The following is a 19,395-nucleotide window of genomic DNA, read 5'->3' on the forward strand; positions in this document are numbered from 1 at the left end:
TCCCACGGAGCAGGAGATGGGCGGGGGGGGGAGCGTGGTGGTGGTGGTGCTGATCGCGGCCTTTCCTCTCTCCCCCCCTCCCCCTCCCGGTGTGTGGAGAGAGTGTGTGTGTGTGTGTGTGTGTGTGTGTGTGTGTGTGTGTGTGTGTGTGTGTGTATATGGGAGAATGTGTGTGTATGGGAGTGTGTGTGTGACACCAGAGGTCCCCCACCAATCAGTCACCCCCTCCCCAACCAGTAGCCCAGTCAGTCACCCCCCCAGTCAGTCACCCCCCAGTCAGTCACCCCCCCAGTCATTCAGTCTCCCCCCCAGTCAGTCACCCCCCCAGTCAGTCAGTCACCCCCCAGTCAGTCACCCTCCCAGTCAGTCAGCCACCCCCCAGTCAGTCAGTCACCCCCGTCAGTCAGTCACCCCCCAGTCAGTCAGTCACCCCAGTCAGTCAGTCACCCCCCCCAGTCAGTCAGTCACACCCCCCAGTCAGTCAGTCACCCCCCCCAGTCAGCCTCTCTCTCTCCCTGGTCTCCCCCGTCTCTCTCTCCCTGGTCTCCCCCGTCTCCCCTCTCTCTGGTCTCTCCCATCTCCCCTCTCTCTGGTCTCCCCCATCTCCAATCTCTCTGGTCTCCCCTGTCTCTCTCTCCCCTCTCTCTTTCTCTCTCCTCTCTCTCGCCTCTCTCTCTCCTCTCTCTTTCTCCCTCTCCTCTCTTTCTCTCTCCCCTCTCTGTCTCTCTCCCCTCTCTGTCTCTCTCCACTCTCTCTGTCTCCTCTCTCTTTCTCTCTCTCTCTCTCTCTGTCTCCCCTCTCTGTCTCTATCTTTCTCCCCTCTCTGTCTCTGTCTCTCTCCCCTCTCTGTCTCTCTCCCCTCTCTGTCTCTCTCTCGCCTCTCTCTCTGTCTCCCCTCTCTTTCTCTCTCTCTGTCTCCCCTCTCTCTCTCTGTCTCTCTCCTCTCTCTCTGTTTCTCTCCTCTCTCTCTCTCCCCTCTCTCTCGCTATGTCTCTCTCCCCTCTCTCCCCTCTCTGTATCTGGATATCTTATTTACCCTATATATCTTAACTGTCCTATACTACACCGGAATAACCTATACTGCTTTCTTCCAGATTTGACTCTCAAGCTTCAGACGGGAGACATCAGAATCCCCCCTAAACCAGAAGACAGGTAGGGAACGCCTCCCCTCCAACTTATAACATTGCGGGAATGAAGTACCTGGGCATTGAGGGACTGCGGATCAGGTAAGATCCCAGCTGGGACCAGGGCTAATTGTAGTATAATGTAATACAATAAATAAACTTATGTCAAAAACAAAAGTTGTTCTTACTAGGAATTTACTCAATTTATTTATTTTTTAAAGCAGGGTGGGACTAGGGGCGGGACAAGGTGGCGAGTAGATTTTTTTGTTCGGCGAGTCAATTTTTGGGTGATTTGTCACCCACTATATATATATATATATATATATATATATACAGTGTTCGACAAACCTATACATTTGCTCGCCCCGGGCGAGTGGATTTAACCCCCGGGCGAGTAAATATTGGCCCAAGCAGCACACGTTTGGTACTAGGTGGCGAGTAGATTTTTTTGTGTGGCGAGTAGATTTTTTGGTGATTTGTCAACCACTGTATATATATATATATATATAGCGCAACAAAAGAAAAAATTGGCGCCAACCTAACACTATATAAATGACCTCTATAAAAATATACCTATACTATGCACAGTGGAATATATAAAAAATATAAATAAAAAATTATAGAAGACTAATGCAATAAAACAATAAAAGCATACAAAATAAAACAGAAAATAAAATGTCCAGAAAGATGTATATATAAAAGAGTATACAAATCCCAAAATATTCCAATTGCTATCCAAAAGAGTCTCTGCAGCCCGAGTGAAGGGAACACCACTTCCTTGAGGATATCTACAAAAACACAGAAAAAACAGGCGCACTCATAGCGTAAAATTGTATGACAATAAGTTTATGGAATGAAGGGTTTAAAAGTACACACTCACAAACATAGCTGGATATAAAGCATTTTTGAGTAAAACTCAGCCCGTTCAGACGCAGGAACCCAGTGAGAAGGACTTTGATGTAGTGTCCGTGGTAAATCCTGCTGCAGTAGCCCCTCTGTGTCCTTGCAGGGACCGGAAGTGCCTCGCCGGAGTTATCCCCGGCTCCTGACCCAGCTCCCGATGCATTTTTACCAGCCGTCCAGCCGCCCAGCCGCCCAGCCCGCTTTCCTTTGTGAACTCTCTCCGGCTAACATCTCACTGACGTCATCGAGCTCACGCTAGATTTGGGTCAGTGCACTCATTGTGTAACGCCGGAGCAAGGAGAAGGCGGCGTCCCTCGTGGGGGCACTCAAAATGAAAAGTTGTTTAATCCACGATATACATCAGGCAGTCACAGAAACTCTAGCAGAGTTTTTGTGTATACTGTATATATATATAAATAAAGCAGAAAATAGCCGTGTTAGTCCAGTTGCGATAGTGCAGAATAAATGAGTTCTTCAGTATTCGGTGATACCTTTTTTATTGGACTAACAATTTATGTCATAGGACAAGCTTTCGAGAGTTCTCCTCTCTTCTTCAGGTCGAGCAAGAACATATATAGAGGGATAGGTCAGCTTGTATATTCAGGTATAGAGATAGTTTTTTCTTTACATATACAGTAGAGATACGTATCTCTGTTTTATATAGGGAGACAGCTCAGTGTCTATATTAGCTGTACCAGTATGTTATGTCTTCCCACAGGCTTGAGCGCAGACCCCCCCTTCCTGCAGATCGCTCATGCCCCCTGATCCGAGGGCTCTCCAACGACTCCAAGGCCCGTTGCCAGCAAACAAAATCACCAGCCCCCCTGGGTTATTCCCATAATTGAAGTAAAGCTCGTTCCCATGGAGGCCCAATAGCGTCTCATTGGTGCAGCGCCAGCTCAGGGCCTTGGCTCCACAGGGTAGGAACTGAATTGCCAGGTTTGGTTGGGGTTTGCTAAACACTCCCAGGCAAAGCCCTGCCCTTACACTCAGGAGCTGGGCCCCTGGCAGCCAGCGAAAAAGTCGGGTGAAAGACAGGGGGAAGCATGTGGCGGCTGTTATCTCTAGGCGGCCTGATGAGGAGGAGCGCACATCAGCACATTTATTGTGGGCCTCATTATATATGAGGAAGGAGCCTGCATTGGAGAGAGGGAGAGGGTAGTTACAGATGGGACTCAGCACTATATAGCCCTAGAGGTGTCAGATTAGACACCATTGCTCTCACACACTCACCCAGAGCCACGGCCCTTTGTTGTTCCTCTTTCAGCACCTCTATCTCGGTGGCCATAGCAGAGTCTGCAAGAGATACTCATTGTCACTATACACGGTAGAACCTTCTTCCTTTTGTATGTCCTTTGGTGGTTCTGACCATTTAACCCATTAAATCTGTCACTGTCATTGGTTCATTTTCCTCCTATGTTGGACTGACCCTGCAGTTCGTTAAACATCTCACTTTCATTAGATTACTATCTCTAATCTATAGTTATCTTTCATTAGATTACTTTGTCCCTATCGGGGAACCCCCCAAACATGTCATTACTTCACTTTACTCCTACATCGGACTGACCATTTAACCCATTAAATCAGTCACTGTCATTGGTTCAATTTACTCCTATATTGGTCTGACCCTGTAGTTCATTAAACATTTCACTTTCATTAGATTACTTTGCCCCTATCTGGGAACCCCCTAAACATGTCACTGTCATTAGTTCACTTTGCTCCTTCATGGGACTGACCCTTTAACTAATTAAACTTGTTACTGTCATTAAGTCACTTTGCTTACAGTACAAAAGACTGACTAAGTGTAACTATATAGTCCTAGAGGTATACGTACACTTGGTCAAGCCAACCACCAGTAGGCCAAGGATCAGTGCCAGGCTGATGGCCAGCGCGGTGAGCAGAGTGTTGCGCCGCCAATGCCATCCTGTAAACAAATGAGGGTTAAACATATGACTACCGATCCCTGATCCCTATCTCCCCAACTCCCACTTTCTGCACCCTAATAATCAGTGGTCGACAAATCACCAAAAAATCTACTCGCCGAACAAAAAAATCTACTCGCCACCTAGTACCACACGTATGCTGCTTGGGCCAATAGGAGCTCGCCACAATGTTAAATCCACTCGCCCGGGGCGTGCAAATGTATAGGTTTGTCGAACACTGCTAATAATAATGACTGAAAGGAATTCAATGCTTAAGTAAGAATGGAAACTCCATTTGTTCCATCTATCACTCCCTTTTGGCGACCCTGACCAGCAGTCTTAGCTCCACCCCTTTACCTTTGATTGGAGAAGCCAGCCCCCAGTGTCCTCTTGGCCCTATCCCCTTACCTCTGATTGGTGGGGCCCGCCTCCAGCGCAATCTTCGTTCTGCCCTTTGACTCCCTGTCACTGGCTCATATATACTCTCCTCCTGAAGATATATATCGCTGTGCTCTTAGGGGAGGAAAACAGGGAGTCAGAGTCTGTATGTATGTACAGTACCATATATATATATATATATATATAATTTCACAATTGGCTTTATTGTCTGTCCAAAATGTGACTGTTTGATAGATCGGAGATATTACCATGCTGCGGTGACAATTGGGTAGTGTTTGAATTGAGCTGAAGTTTTGTCAAAACTATGGAGGGAAAATAAATCAGGTGCCAAATAAGTGGGAATCTGGGCCTCTTGCAAAATGGATGTATAGCCAAGTGTAGAAGTGTCTTTGAAGACTTGTGGAGAAGAGGGAGTATGTTCCTGGGCAAATAGCGAGCACCCATTCTAGTGTTTGAGAAAGGGAGACCACAATGATAAAGTCCCACTTACTGTAGCTGATGTGCCAATGGTGATAGTCTGGTGTTTCTTCAGGGTACAGTATATGAGAGCAGCAAAAAAAATGATAGGAAGGAGCATCCTTTGGGAATGATCCTGTGCTAAATGATTAAAAGTGAATCAATTTAAAGAAAATAATTACCCAAATGTCTCAATGGTGATATGAGTGAAGAGTCGTGTTTGTATCTCTCTTCACTCATATCACTGTTGAGACATTTGTGACAATGTTTTTCCTGCTGGTTATATTAGTAGGCATTTACTTGTTTCAGTATGTCTGTGAACAGTAACATGGTTGTATTTTGATGATAGATTCTGGGCACTTTCTTTGCTCATTTCTACTTGTAGAAGAGGCTGGAATTATGGAAATGCCCGTACAGAATTAGAGGTAGATAAGAAGGTGAGCGAAGTCTTAGGCTGCATCCATAGATGCACCGACAGCGCTCCTCCGCGCTGACGCTGAGGCTCCTCTGCTCAATCAGGAGCTATTACATGGACTAGCAGGTGAGCCAGTATGCACAATCGGAGGCGGGGCACTGACGTCACTGGGCCAATAGCCCGTGAAGCGCCGACGTCAATGTCACGGCGCCAACGTCATGGCGCCAATGTCGTCACGCTGCTTCGCTCCGATTGGGTGTTTCAGCCGACAGCGCGCTCGGGAACAATTTTAGCAGTTGGCTGAAAATCCCAGCGCTTTAGCGTGCATGCTGACGCTCGCGGAAGCCCCTTCTGAAGACATCCTCATTGAGGATGTCAAGGCTCATCGCGGAGCGCCCGCACTGCTCAACGCTGTCGGTGCTTCTATGGACGCAGCCTTATGCTCAAATGCTTTTGCTAAGACGTGGATTTTAATGAAGAGTGTCCTAGTCACTTAAAGTATATAAACATACACACATAGATAAACACACACACAGTGTATATATATATATATATATATATATATATATATATATATATATATATATATATGCGCAAATATAGCTGTATGCTCATCTGCATGTCTTAGGCAGGTCTGCAACCCCGCCTTTCCCCATTATCACCCAGCATAGAGCACTTCCACTGCAGCAGGGGATTCTGGGAAATGACATGCAAATGAGTACACAGTGTCACTATTTGCCTCAATAACCATTTTTAACATGGTTCCCTATAGGCTTAAGCTTGCTGCATTGTCACAGCTTTGAGCACAGCCAGGGTTAAGGTGCATACCCAGAAAACCACCCACAGACAGCTGTTTCGACCTTTTTTTTTTTTTTTTTTAAATGTTTATTCACATTCACGTATTTTACAATAAGTAAATAAGTAGCAATCTTTCAAAAACAAATACTTTCATACAATCACAGATTAACACTTTTCAGAAAATACTTTTCATAATAAAACAAAAAATATCTAGTACTACAACTTTCACTTTACAAAACCATACTCATATATTTCCTTATCCCATCCTTAAAAAAGACTTTTCAAACCTCCTGCCTTAATCATTTCTCTATACATAGTTTTACAGTTCAGAAAAAAACAAAACAAATCTATCATTTATAACGCCTCTTGTATATTCAAGCAAAAACATCCAAATATTCCTCCAAATCCACCCTATACAAAATCAAACTCTCCTCTACTTATAACCACCATACTTAAATAAAGTTTTTGCATAATTATCAGGGTATTTTCTTTGTAACCCTTCAAAGTACACTCCAAACTCCTTGCTAGAAGACTGTGCCCTTTTACAGCTGTTTCGACCTTGATGGTTCTCATCAGTGTGGGGTTGATTTTACTGGGAATGCAATAGAGGCTATGGGATAGGCTAAACCATAATACTGAGTTAAGTTATGGTGAGTAAAAAAAGTGACAAAAACCCTCCACAGGAAAGCAAATATGCAAATATAGCTGTATGCTATATATAACATCGGTATCAGACTGAACGGTGGCTCTCTTGAACCCTTGTTACAGAAGGCATTACATTGGACTAACTATTGCCTCGTTATTATCTACTATTGCCTTGTTCCTTATTAGCTTCCCGTGGCTGCCATTACTCATATTGCTACATATACGTGATGTCACGCATTATCGGATCTGCCTTATACTACACAAATTGTTATTGGGCAGTTTAAGTATGTTACATGTGTGCGTCAGTGCTTGCAGCTGTTTTCTCTGTGTTTCATAGAGACTGCTGTGTTTCACTTCATCGTGTTTTTTTCATGCTGCATTTCTGCATACAGCTTCTCTCTGCCATCACATGGGTTTATATTTACTCATCTCGTGCATTTTAAGGACTGGGATAAGCACTTTTGGGATTTGCAGGACCCTTGGTATATTTGTGTATTTTACTAGGGCTCATTATCAGTTCAAGTTAGCCTTATAGCTTCTATCGCATGACCGGCCGGTCTAACAGGTGGTAGGCAAATTGTTTGCCTTATCACTCTGAGGTTATTGTGTTATACATGTGGCTTTGGACCACACTTAGGAGGCATTGAGACTGTTTTATTATATGTTTTTTGTGGCATGTTCTTTAATACGTTTTTTATATTTTGTGTATACCTGAGTGCTTGATGTGGGATACTTTTCTTTTTCTTGTTTGCATTTAATATTATCCCCAGCACCGTCAGTACCTTATTATTTTATAGGTTTACTTACTGATTTTGGTCCCATTATATTTAGGACAGTTGCTGGCTGTTTGTGTTGTGTATATTTATGTATGTATGTATGTATGTATGTATGTATGTATGTATGTATGTATGTATGTATGTATGTATGTATGTATGTATGTATATAAATGTACATAGCGCTTCACAGTAGTAATACATGTGGTAATCAAATAAATAACAGATAATATAAATAACAGATCATGGGAATAAGTGCTTTAGACATAAAAGTAACATTAAGGAAGAGGAGTCCCTGCCCCGAGGAGCTTACAGTCTAATTGGTAGGTAGGGAGAACGTACAGAGACAGTAGGAGGGAGTTCTGGTAAGTGCATCTGCAGGGGGCCAAGCTATATGTATCATGTGTTCAGAATATCCACAGTGCTATTCATATGCTTCTTTAAGTAAGTGTGTCTTAAGGTGGGTCTTAAAGGTGGATAGAGAGGGTGCTAGTCGGGTACTGAGGGGAAGGGCATTCCAGAGGTGTGGGGCAGTCAGTGAAAAAGGTTTAAGGCGGGAGAGGGCTTTAGATACAAAGGGGGTAGAAAGAAGACATCCTTGAGAAGAACGCAAGAGTCTGGATGGTGCATAACGAGAAATTAGGGCTGAGATGTAAGGAGGGGCAGAAGAGTGTAAAGCTTTAAAAGTGAGGAGAAGAATGGAGTGTGAGATGCGGGATTTGATCGGAAGCCAGGAGAGGGATTTCATGAGGGGAGATGCTGAGACAGATCTAGGAAAGAGTAGAGTGATTCTGGCAGCAGCATTTAGGATAGATTGTAGGGGAGACAGGTGAGAGGCAGGAAGGCCGGACAGCAGGAGGTTACAGAAATCAAGATGGGAGAGAATGAGGGCCTGAGTCAGAGTTTTAGCAGTCGAGCAACAGAGGAAAGGGCGTATCTTTGTTATATTGCGGAGGAAAAAGCGACAGGTTTTAGAAATGTTTTGAATGTGAGGAGCGAATGTGAGAGAAGAGTCGAGTGTGCCCCTAGGCAGCGTGCTTGGGCTACTGGGTGAATGATCGTAGTTCCAACAGTAATGTGGAAGGAGGTAGTAGGGCCAGATTTGGGAGGAAGTATGAGGAGCTCTGTTTTAGCCATGTTGAGTTTAAGGCGGCGGAGGGCCATCCAGGATGATATAGCAGAGAGACATTCAGAAACTTTGGTTTGTACAGCAGGTGTAAGGTCAGGTGTTGAAAAGTATATTTGTGTGTCGCCAGCATAGAGGTGATAATTAAACCCAAAAGATGTTATTAGGATGTTCTGACGTATGGATTACACCTTTTCCTTAAAATAGTCAGCAAAGTCCTGAGCAGAGATGGAGGAAGGAGAGGCAGCTGAGGGTGGTTTGAGTAGAGAGTCAAAGACAGAGAACAGTCGGTGTGGGTTAGACTTGTGCATGTTGATTAGTGAAGAAAAGTAGGCTTGTTTAGCTTGCGAGAGGGCAGAGTAGAAACAGGATAGCATACATTTGTAGTGAAAGAGGTCTGCGAGAGTATGAGATTTCCTCCAGAGGCGTTCAGAGGAACGAGTGGAGGAACGCAGCATTCGCATGTGGGAATTTAGCCAGGGTCTAGGGTTAGAAGGGCGAGGGCGGCAGAGAGAAAGCGGGGCATATATATATATATATACATACAGTGTATATATTTATATATATATATTATTTTATTTTTCCGTGCTTATCCATGTAAGGAACCTGCAGTTGGCAATAACAATTGGCCATACATATGTGAAAAGCAGAAAGCTTCTCCCATTGGGCTAACAATATATGAGGAAAAAGCTTGTATGACAAAGGAGGCCTTTGATCAAATCATGACAAGCTGGCAAATTAACATTGGGTAAGCCTTAATAGCAGGTCCCTATGCTAAATGCATACAAATTCTAGGGATGTAAGTGAAATATGCATATTTCACATAAATCACTAGACTTTTTATGCATTTATGGGAGCGCAGAGGTTCACTTTCTATATATTAATATGTGTATATGTGTGTATATATATATATATATACATACATACATATATACATATATATATACATACATACATATATATATATATATATATATATATATATATATATATATATATATATATATATATATATATATACATACAGTACATATAATAATAGCAGGTCCCTATGCTAAATGCATACAAATTCTAGGGATGTAAGTGAAATATGCATATTTCACATAAATCACTAGACTTTTTATGCATTTATGGGAGCGCAGAGGTTCACTTTCTATATATTAATATGTGTATATGTGTGTATATATATATATACATACATATATACATATATATATATATATATATATATATATATATATATATATATATATATATATATATATATATATATATATATATATATATATATATATATATATATATATAGTACATATAATGTGTGAGAGGGAGTGGCTCAGTGAGTGACGACACTGACTGGCACTGAGAGTTTGAAGCAGGGGAGCCTGGTTCAATTCCTGGTGTCGGCACCTTGTGATCTTGGGCAAGTCACTTTATCTCCCTGTGCCTCAGGCACCAAAAACATAGACTGTAAGCTCCATGGGAAATGCAAAATGTCTCTGTAAAGCGCTGCGTAAAACTAGCAGCGCTATACAAGAACATATTATTATTATGTGTATACATATGCATGCATACATACTGTACATAAATACATACACATTATAAATATTTACTGCTAGGTATGCACACAGATATATTTACAGTATTCTCTCGCACGCACACAGATATAACTGTTTATATACACACATATATATATATATGTTTGTATATAGCAGTTTATATGTTTTGTCCCCTTCACGTTCTCTATGTCCATGACATTAGATTGCCAGCTCAGTTGGCAAGTCACTTTTGTATCAGTCAGTCACATTGTTGCCCCAGTGTGGTAATTACCTGACAGGCTTCTCTGCTTCAGGGGCGGTTCTGGGCTCCAGTCCGGGGGCTGGTAATCCACATTGCCATACATGTTACTACTATATGACATCGCAAAGCATAGTATATTTTATACTGTGTCTCATGTGGAGAGACAGACAGACAGAGAGAGACAAGAGAGAGAAGACTATATATAATGTGTTTCTAAATATTAATATAGACAAATGATCGGTATAATAAATTAGTATATACTGTAAATACTGTATATATGATGTATAAAGAGGGAAAGAGAGACAGCATATACTGCTTGTGTGTGTGTGTGTGTGTGTGTGTATATATATATATATATATATATATATATATATATATATATATATATATATATATATATATATATATATATATATATATATCTGTCACTGACATTGTCCTATGAAAGAGGACGAGAGATGGAGAGGGACAGCAGGAGATATTGGCATTATCACACAGGATGCAGAGGGAGGAAACGGTGTAATGTACCGAAAATACATATATATATATATATATACATGTATACGCACACCAAAATAGAGGCCTAGTAGCAACTGTAGCTGGAAGTGTCTTGCACTCAAAGTAAAGTGCTGCTTAGGACCTATGTAGCCATTATTACAGGCAGAAACAAAATGAGCATTTATTGAAATAGGTTAAAATTCTGGAGGCATACAGCTGTGCTCACAAAACCCTATTAACTAATAGAGTTTATAGAAACAAGGTATACCTCCTGAAGAAGCGTCATATGACGCGAAACGCATAGAGGTGACGTCATCACGCAGTGAGGAGCGGACGTGACGACGGAAGCCCAGCCAGCTGCGGACACTCACCAGCCCTGCACGGGGTGTATTTCTATTCATATGTAAGCAGGAACATCTTTTCGCACCCTGAATTTTTCCATCTATAGTTCTGAGGGGGTTGTGACTTGGGAATACTCCTTTAGTGCATAGACCGTGTGGGTCATAGATCTATCAGGATCTTTTTATTATATCATGTAATATATATGTGTGATTTTTTATGTAATATTGAGTCAATTTATTAAGTTGTTCAATTTTGACTGATGGTTTTCTCTTTTCTGTGCACCCTTTCCAAACTATTCTGCACATTTTTAAAGTTCACAAAATCTTTTGCTGAATGTATCTGTAATAATTTGTGTGATAAAAAGCTGCCAACTTTACTGAGGTAACCAGAAGTTGCCGCCACCGTGGCAAAGATCACTGAAATTAAGCCAACATGCACTTTTCTTTCTCTACAATAATCTGCATATTTGAGAATATATGCAAATGTCCCCTCTTTGCTGGATTACACCTGCATGTAGAATTGTAGGGAGAGATGGTAACAGGGGACAGGGATAGATGGAGAGAGACGAGGGCACTGTGACAGAATATATACAGCACTAGCTGATATACCGGGCGTTGCCCAGGATTTAATTTTCCTGCTCCCCCTCTCTCTCTGCTCCAACCCTCTCTCTGCTCTCCCCATTCATCTCTCTCTCTCTCTGCTCTCCCCATTCCTCTCTCTCTCTCTGCTCTCCCCATTCCTCTCTATCCCTCTCTCTGTTTCTCCCCATTCCTCTCTCCCTCTCTCTCTCTCTCCCCATTCCTCCCTCTCCCTCCCTCTCCCTCTCTCTCTCTCCCCATTCCTCCCTCTCCCTCTCTCTCTCTACCCATTCCTCTCTCTCTCCCCATTCCTCTCTCTCCCTCTCTCCCCATTCCTCTCTCTCCCTCTCTCCCCATTCCTCTCTCTCTGCTCTCCCCATTCCTCTCTCTCTCTCTGCTCTCCCCATTCCTCTCTATCCCTCTCTCTGTTTCTCCCCATTCCTCTCTCTCCCTCTCTCTCTCTCCCCATTCCTCCCTCTCCCTCCCTCTCCCTCTCTCTCTCCCCATTCCTCCCTCTCTCTCTCTACCCATTCCTCTCTCTCTCCCCATTCCTCTCTCTCCCTCTCTCCCCATTCCTCTCTCTCCCTCTCTCCCCATTCCTCTCTCTCCCTCTCTCCCCATTCCTCTCTCTCCCACTCTCCCCATTCCCCTCTCCTCTCCCTCCATTTCACTCTCCCTCTCTCCCCATTCCCCTTTCCCTCTATCCCCATTCCCCTCTCCCTCTCTCCCCATTCCCCTCTCTCTCTCCCCCCTCTCCCTCTCTCCCCTCTCCCTCTCTCCCCATTCCCCTCTCCCTCTCTCCCCATTCCCCTCTCTCTCCCCATTCCCCTCTCTCTCCCCTCTCCCTCTCTTCCTCTCCCTCTCTCCCTCTCCTCTCTCCCTCTCCTCTCTCCCTTTCTCCCTCTCCCCCTCCCCATTTCCCCCTCCCCATCTCTCTCTCTCTCTCCCAATTCCCCTGGGGGGGGGGGGGTGGCCGGGAGGGTTGTGATCCCCCCCCCCCTCAGAGCTCTGGGAGGGTTGTGCGGCTGCGGCGGCTGAGTTTGGGTGCGGTGTGTGACGGGGGGTGGGTGGCAGAAGCTGACTCCCTCTCTCTGTTTCTCCCCATTCCTCTCTCTCCCTCTCTCTCTCCCCATTCCTCCCTCTCCCTCTCTCTCTCTACCCATTCTTCTCTCTCTCCCCATTCCTCTCTCTCCCTCTCCCTCTCTCCCCATTCCTCTCTCTCCCACTCTCCCCATTCCCCTCTCCCTCTCTCCCCATTCCCCTCTCCCTCTCTCCCCATTCCCCTCTCCCTCTCTCCCCATTCCCCTCTCCCTCTCTCCCCATTCCCCTCTCTCTCTCCCCTCTCCCTCTCTCCCCTCTCTCCCCTCTCTCCCCTCTCCATCTCTCCCCTCTCCCTCTGTCCCCTCTCCCTCTCTCCCCATTCCCCTCTCCCTCTCCCTCTCTCCCCATTCCCCTCTCTCTCTCCCCTCTCCCTCTCTCCCTCTCTCCCTCTCTCCCTCTCTCCCCTCTCCCTCTCTCCCCATTCCCCTCTCTCCCCCATTCCCCTCTCCCTCTCTCCCCATTCCCCTCTCTCTCCCCTCTCCCTCTATCCCTCTCCTCTCTCCCTTTCTCCCTCTCTCCCTCTCCCCATTCCCCCCTCCCCATTTCCCCCTCCCCATTTCCCCCTCCCCATTTCCCCCTCCCCATTTCTCTCTCTCTCTCTCTCTCTCTCTCTCTCTCTCTCTCTCTCTCTCTCTCTCTCTCTCTCTCTCTCTCTCTCTCTCTCTCTCTCTCTCTCTATTCCCCTCTCTCTCTATTCCCCTCTCTCTCTATTCCCCTCTCTCTCTATTCCCCTCTCTCTCTATTCCTCTCTCTCTATTCCCCTCTCTCTATTTCCCTCTCTCTATTCCCCTCTCTCTCTCTCCATTCCCCCCCCTCTCCCTCTCTCTCCATTCCCCTCTCTCTCTCTCCATTCCCCCCCCTCTCCCTCTCTCTCCATTCCCCTCTCTCTCTCTCTCTCTCTCCCCAATTCCCCTGGGGGGGGGGCGGCCGGGAGGGTTGTGATTCCCCCCCCCCCTCAGAGCTCTGGGAGGGTTGTGCGGCTGCGGCGGCTGAGTTTGGGTGCGGTGTGTGACGGGGGGGGTGGCAGAAGCTGACTCCCTCTCTCTGTTTCTCCCCATTCCTCTCTCTCCCTCTCTCTCTCTCCCCATTCCTCCCTCTCCCTCTCTCTCTCTACCCATTCCTCTCTATCTCCCATTCCTCTCTCTCCCTCTCCCTCTCTCCCCATTCCTCTCTCTCCCACTCTCCCCATTCCCCTCTCCCTCTCCCTCCATTTCACTCTACCTCTCTCCCCATTCCCCTTTCCCTCTATCCCCATTCCCCTCTCCTCTCTCCCCATTCCCCTCTCCCTCTCTCCCCATTCCCATCCCCTTTTCTCCCCATTCCCCTCTCCCTCTCCCCCCCATTCCCCTCTCCCCCCTCTCCCTCTCTCCCCTCTCCCTCTCTCCCCTCTCCCTCTCTCCCCTCTCCCTCTCCCTTTCTCCCCTCTCCCTCTCTCCCCTCTCCCTCTCTCCCCTCTCCCTCTCTCCCCTCTCCCCATTCCCCTCTCCCTCTCTCCCCATTCCCGCCGGGAGGGTTGTGATTCCCCCCCCCACCCCCCCCTTCAGAGCTCTGGGAGGGTTGTGCGGCTGCGGCGGCTGAGTTTGGGTGCGGTGTGTGACGGGGGGTGGGTGGCAGAAGCTGACTTACTATGGGGCGGGCGGGCTTTTACTTGGCGGGCGGGAGGGATGAGTTATATATATATATATATATATATATATATATATATATATATACATACAGCATTGTAATTACCTAGTCCTCACTGAGGCTCTGCATCCTGCAGTACTAGCTGCCCCGGTCCCGTGATGTGAGGGGAACAAGGTCTTGTTCTGGAAACCCGGACCTGCAGAAGAATGCAATAACCATCATACAGTGACCCAAAGAGCATGCAGTTAACTCCCCACTAAGCAGTCTAATTTATTCAGAGGCAAACCCTAAACCTCTCACTAAACCTTACAAAATAAGCAACTTCTCGGAGAATGTCTCCAAAAGATACTGACAAACACTAGGCCATACATACTTTTAGCTTGCTGGTAAGCAAGTTTTTTTCAGTATTGGCTTGTCCTGTCCTTCAATGTCATGGAACAGGACCTGCACCAAGTGAAGAAATATCATTAGTGGTAGGTTATGTCTCTGTATCACAATAACACTATATATCATGGACGCTGAATGGAACGAGAGTGATTGTCAAACTTGTTTACGCCACCTCAGAGAGCCGAGAGGCAGCATAGGCAAGGGCAGTGAAAGTGAATACATTACAGTTTACAATGTTTGAAAACACTCCCAAGGTAAACTATTAAATATAATTAGTTCAGTTGGGTCATACAGTATGTGGACATAACGAGGTCCCTCTGGTCCCACTTTTAACTTGAAATGAGTTCCCGTGACACCACTCCTCCATGTGGTAACTACTGCCCGGGTATGCCCAGGCACGTCCCGGGGGCTCCAGTTGAGGGATGTTCTGAAGGGTGTCAGTGAAAAAGGGTCTGAGTGAGGAGGGTAGGCTCAGTAACAGTAACACTGCAGATGGGACCAAAGCAGGAGTGTTCAAAATATGTCAAAGTACCAAGGCCATGTAGAAAGCAGCAAAAATATATACCATGTGGATTTGGATGTTTGAAATAAGCGATATTCAGAGACAGTGATTTTTTACAGTGGTTCCACATTATAGGAACCGTTTGGTCCGGCTGGCATGTCTGAATGGTCCGCTGCCATTTTAAGATCATTTGAAAATTGTACCATAAACAGAAGAATTTACAATGCATCTCAGACACTATTAGAGAGGGTGGGGGTTCCTAATGATTTCACAATATAATTATAGGGATCTTTGACCAATAAAAACGGTTGAAAAACACTGTCCTAAAATAACTTGACTCTGATAGTAAGGGAGTGTGTAACATCCAACACCATCATGATGGTGCACCACAACCCAAAACGTAAAAAATGTGTCAGAAGCTACTATACAATCCACATCCCATCTTGACAGTCAAAATTATTCACTGTTCTGTAGTGACAGACTCCCGACAGAATGGACGAGGTCAAGGAGGGACAGAAGACAAAGTAAGCCTGAGAATTTTTTGTGCAAATTTGGGTGGAGTGTTAACGATGAGCATGAGCAACTAAAAGGACACAAACATTGACTTGCATGGAGGCTGATGAAAGTCATTCATGAAAGCTAAATTCCTTGGGGTGGATCAGCCTCAAAAACTCGCCAAAGAACCATGTCAGCGGATCAATAAATGTTCAACGCTAGTAACAATGTGCTTACAGCACAAACATTGCACCCTCACACAAGACAAAGTAAAGGGATACAATGGGTGATCTGTGGCGCCAGACCCTGTCACACTCTGAAAACTACTTGGTCTCTGTCACTCTCTGTCGTCCCTGGGATAGTGGTGGATGTTAGGAAGAAGGAGCAGGTTGCACAAGTGGGGAGCTGGGTAGAGAAACAACAGAGTCACTTCTCCAAGCAGAGGTGGACCGTGAAATCCGCTTGGGTGGGGTGTGCAGTGATGAAGGAGAGGCAGTGGGTGATCAACATCTCCTTCAGGGGGTAGTACAGGTGGTGGCTCTTTGACGATGAACCGTATCATTATCACGTCTGGAGAGACGTGACACAGAGGTTTGCTAACACAGCCTCTCCCAAACGACATTGTGCTTGTTCCACACATTTTGCAGAAGACCACTCATCCCCAAGTGTCCTCCACACCTGCCCCTATGCACTGCTGCATGACAAATCGTACACTTGACCACCTTAGAGGGGCTCAATGAGCTATGGCAGGGGGAAATTAAGTATTCCACATCATACTTTTGGCTACTCTGGGCCTATCTGTGGCTATCCCTGTGATGCCTGCAAGCCAGGAGAGGGTTCTGGAATGCCATAAGGGTACGCCTGGGGATATACACCTTGGCGTCAATGAGAGGTACGTCCGCATTCCTCCGCCTCACTTTCTCTATTCCTCCGCAACTCATCGCTAAGCTCATCGGAAGAATCACCATCATGACCAATGTACCCCCCTCATCTTCTCCTAATTCCACTGGGGGACACCCTGAACCAGACGGTACAGCAGTCACAACCTCCTCACTTCTAGAAGAGCAACCTGCTAACCTACCCACTCCTCCTGCTGCTTGCAGTTCCACCTCCTGAATCCCCACATACCCACCTGTTGAAGCTTCCAGTACACAACAAGGAGCAGCAATAGAGGTGCTGGGCGTAGCACACGGGGGGTGCATCTGAAACCAGATCCAGGATCACAATGTAAAAACCTGTTGTTGGTGATGACCTCCTCACTAGTCTGACAGGAGGATGGACATGGGAAGAGCCCCACACTGCCCTGGCTTCTCCAGCCACCACTCATAAAAATAAAATAAATGAAATTAATGTAAAAACGAAGAAAATAATATTTGTATAAAATATTTAACAAAAATATTTAAATATATATATATTTCTGTATTTGTCATGGAACGAGAACTACATTTCTGACTCACCCCCCTCTCTCCTTTGCAGCTTCTGCCTGTCAGATCTTATTCCCAGCTGAATGGAGTTTGCACACACATACTGTGCCTGTGTAACTCGCAACAATGTTGCATTTCTTGCCTCCGGGCATGGAATCAGTGAGCTGCTACTGCAGTTTCTGAGATCCTCACCAGAATGGGCTAGTCTGCCCCCCCCTCCTGTTTGTTCAGAGATAGTCTGCCCCTAGACTATTCCCTTTACCCACACTGCCCCTCACTTCCTTTTTCACCCTGGAGACAGTGAGTAAAGAACCCCTTCTCTGTTCATCCCCCATGGTGAGGCCATCTCTTTTTACCGGTTTCTAACTAATAATCACCACTACACACCATTCACAAGAACCTGTATTCTGCTGCCTTTTCCCAATAAAGTGGAGGAAATATTACAGGGCTTGGAGTGATTTAAAAGGGAACTAAGTTAATGCTATCGGGAGCCATTCACACATCAAACGTGACCCTGGCTTCAGAAAAGTATTATGTGTTGTTTCTGTGTGATTCCTTGTGTCTCGCTATCACCCTCTCACTACAGCCAGCTCCTGTGTCTCACCCCCTCACAAATTGCTGTGCAGATAAGTGGGCACGGCCACGTGGCAATGTGACCGTGTCACGTGCCATGCTGTTGTAGTTCTGGCTGAGATGAATCCGCCAGGGGGTTGTTTAAATTCCGCATAACCGAGTCACATAGGGGAATTTTAACTAATCAGCACAGATTGAAAATAGAAAAATCCGTACACGCATGTTACCCTACGGAATGGATTTTAGGGGTCCAGCCTTGTATTTATACTTATTAGTTGCTCCCCAGGATGACATACCTGACAATGGGATAGAAAGGGGAGGGCAGAATTGGAGGATCCCATACACTTTAACCCTTTAACCAATTAACCCTTTAACCTCATACTAGCTGTGACAGCTGTCTAATAGCTATACAGGGAAAGCATGGGTGTAGCTACTGAGTCCAGCGGTTAACTGGTTAATCTCAGCTAGAGAACAGTCTGAGGTAATTGACCAGCTTTCTCCTAGCTCGTTAGCAGGACTTATATACCCTGGATCGCTGTAGAGAGACCATGCTGCACTGGGGCTTCCCTACACCCCCCCCCCCACCCTAGCCTATTTTCTGGGAACTATGCAACTTTACTGTACCTAATATCTGCCGAGGCAGCTCAGAGGCAGGAGCACCTGAAATAGAAAAAAGGGTATTTAAATCTTAACAGCAAGAACTGGTGGTTACAGGAGATCCAAGCAGAGATTCTGCAAAGTGTATGTATCAAGGCACCTGGAGGCTTTAATGCTGATTGATGCAACATCAAAGTGCCTCTCTGCACCAGTTTTGCTCCAGAATGAGAGAGTGAATGTGCGCGTGCGTTTCTATATGTATTAATGATATATAAATAATATATATAAGTGTATATGTGGATGCACAGCGTAGTGTGGCTCAAGTGTGTGTGCATATCTGTGACAGAAGGTGTTAATCATGGTATTATTTACCTGCGCCTGCGCGGTGCTCGCCTGGAGGGAGGAAAGACAAATTGTTACACACAGCACAACACAAAAACCACTTTTCTACGTGTAACCTGCGTACATCCCCCAAACTGCATTAAACTCAAACACTGTATCTCTGCAGATAGTGGTAAAGATGGGTGAATTTTTTTTAAATGAGTTTTAGTGACAATATTGTAATTGTCATCTACAGATAGTACAAGATCGAGAAAGACTAGGGAGTCGGGACTGGTATTGAATGTAAATGTTAGACCCATCTCATTTGAATCAAACACTGCAAGTAAATTCAAGTAAAACATTCTCTTTGCCATCCCAAATAATGATCAGATCTACAGTTGGGTGAAAAAGAAAATACACCCTCTTTGAATTGTGTGGTTTTACATATCAGGACATAATAACCATCTCTGTTCCTTAGCAGGTCTTACAATTAGGTAAATACAATCTCAGATGAACAACAACACATGACATATTACACCGTGTCATGATTTAATTAACAAAAATAAAGCCAAAATGGAGAAGCCATGTGT

General features: G+C 45.2%; 1 protein-coding gene across 1 annotated transcript; it reads right to left on the minus strand.

The window, feature by feature from the left end:
• Positions 1-2,507: 2,507 nt before the first annotated feature.
• On the minus strand, positions 2,508-10,694 carry LOC142483395 (uncharacterized). Its single transcript, XM_075583472.1, has 5 exons — positions 10,392-10,694; positions 4,358-4,462; positions 3,862-3,951; positions 3,261-3,323; positions 2,508-3,163 (listed from the first exon to the last, which is right to left on the minus strand). Exons 1-5 carry the CDS (start codon positions 10,480-10,482, stop codon positions 2,730-2,732), a joined length of 783 nt encoding a protein of 260 aa, XP_075439587.1. The 5' UTR covers positions 10,483-10,694; the 3' UTR covers positions 2,508-2,729.
• Positions 10,695-19,395: the final 8,701 nt, after the last annotated feature.

This window comes from Ascaphus truei, unplaced genomic scaffold (genome assembly GCF_040206685.1).
Source record: "Ascaphus truei isolate aAscTru1 unplaced genomic scaffold, aAscTru1.hap1 HAP1_SCAFFOLD_325, whole genome shotgun sequence".
Classification (NCBI taxonomy): Eukaryota; Metazoa; Chordata; class Amphibia; order Anura; family Ascaphidae; genus Ascaphus; species Ascaphus truei.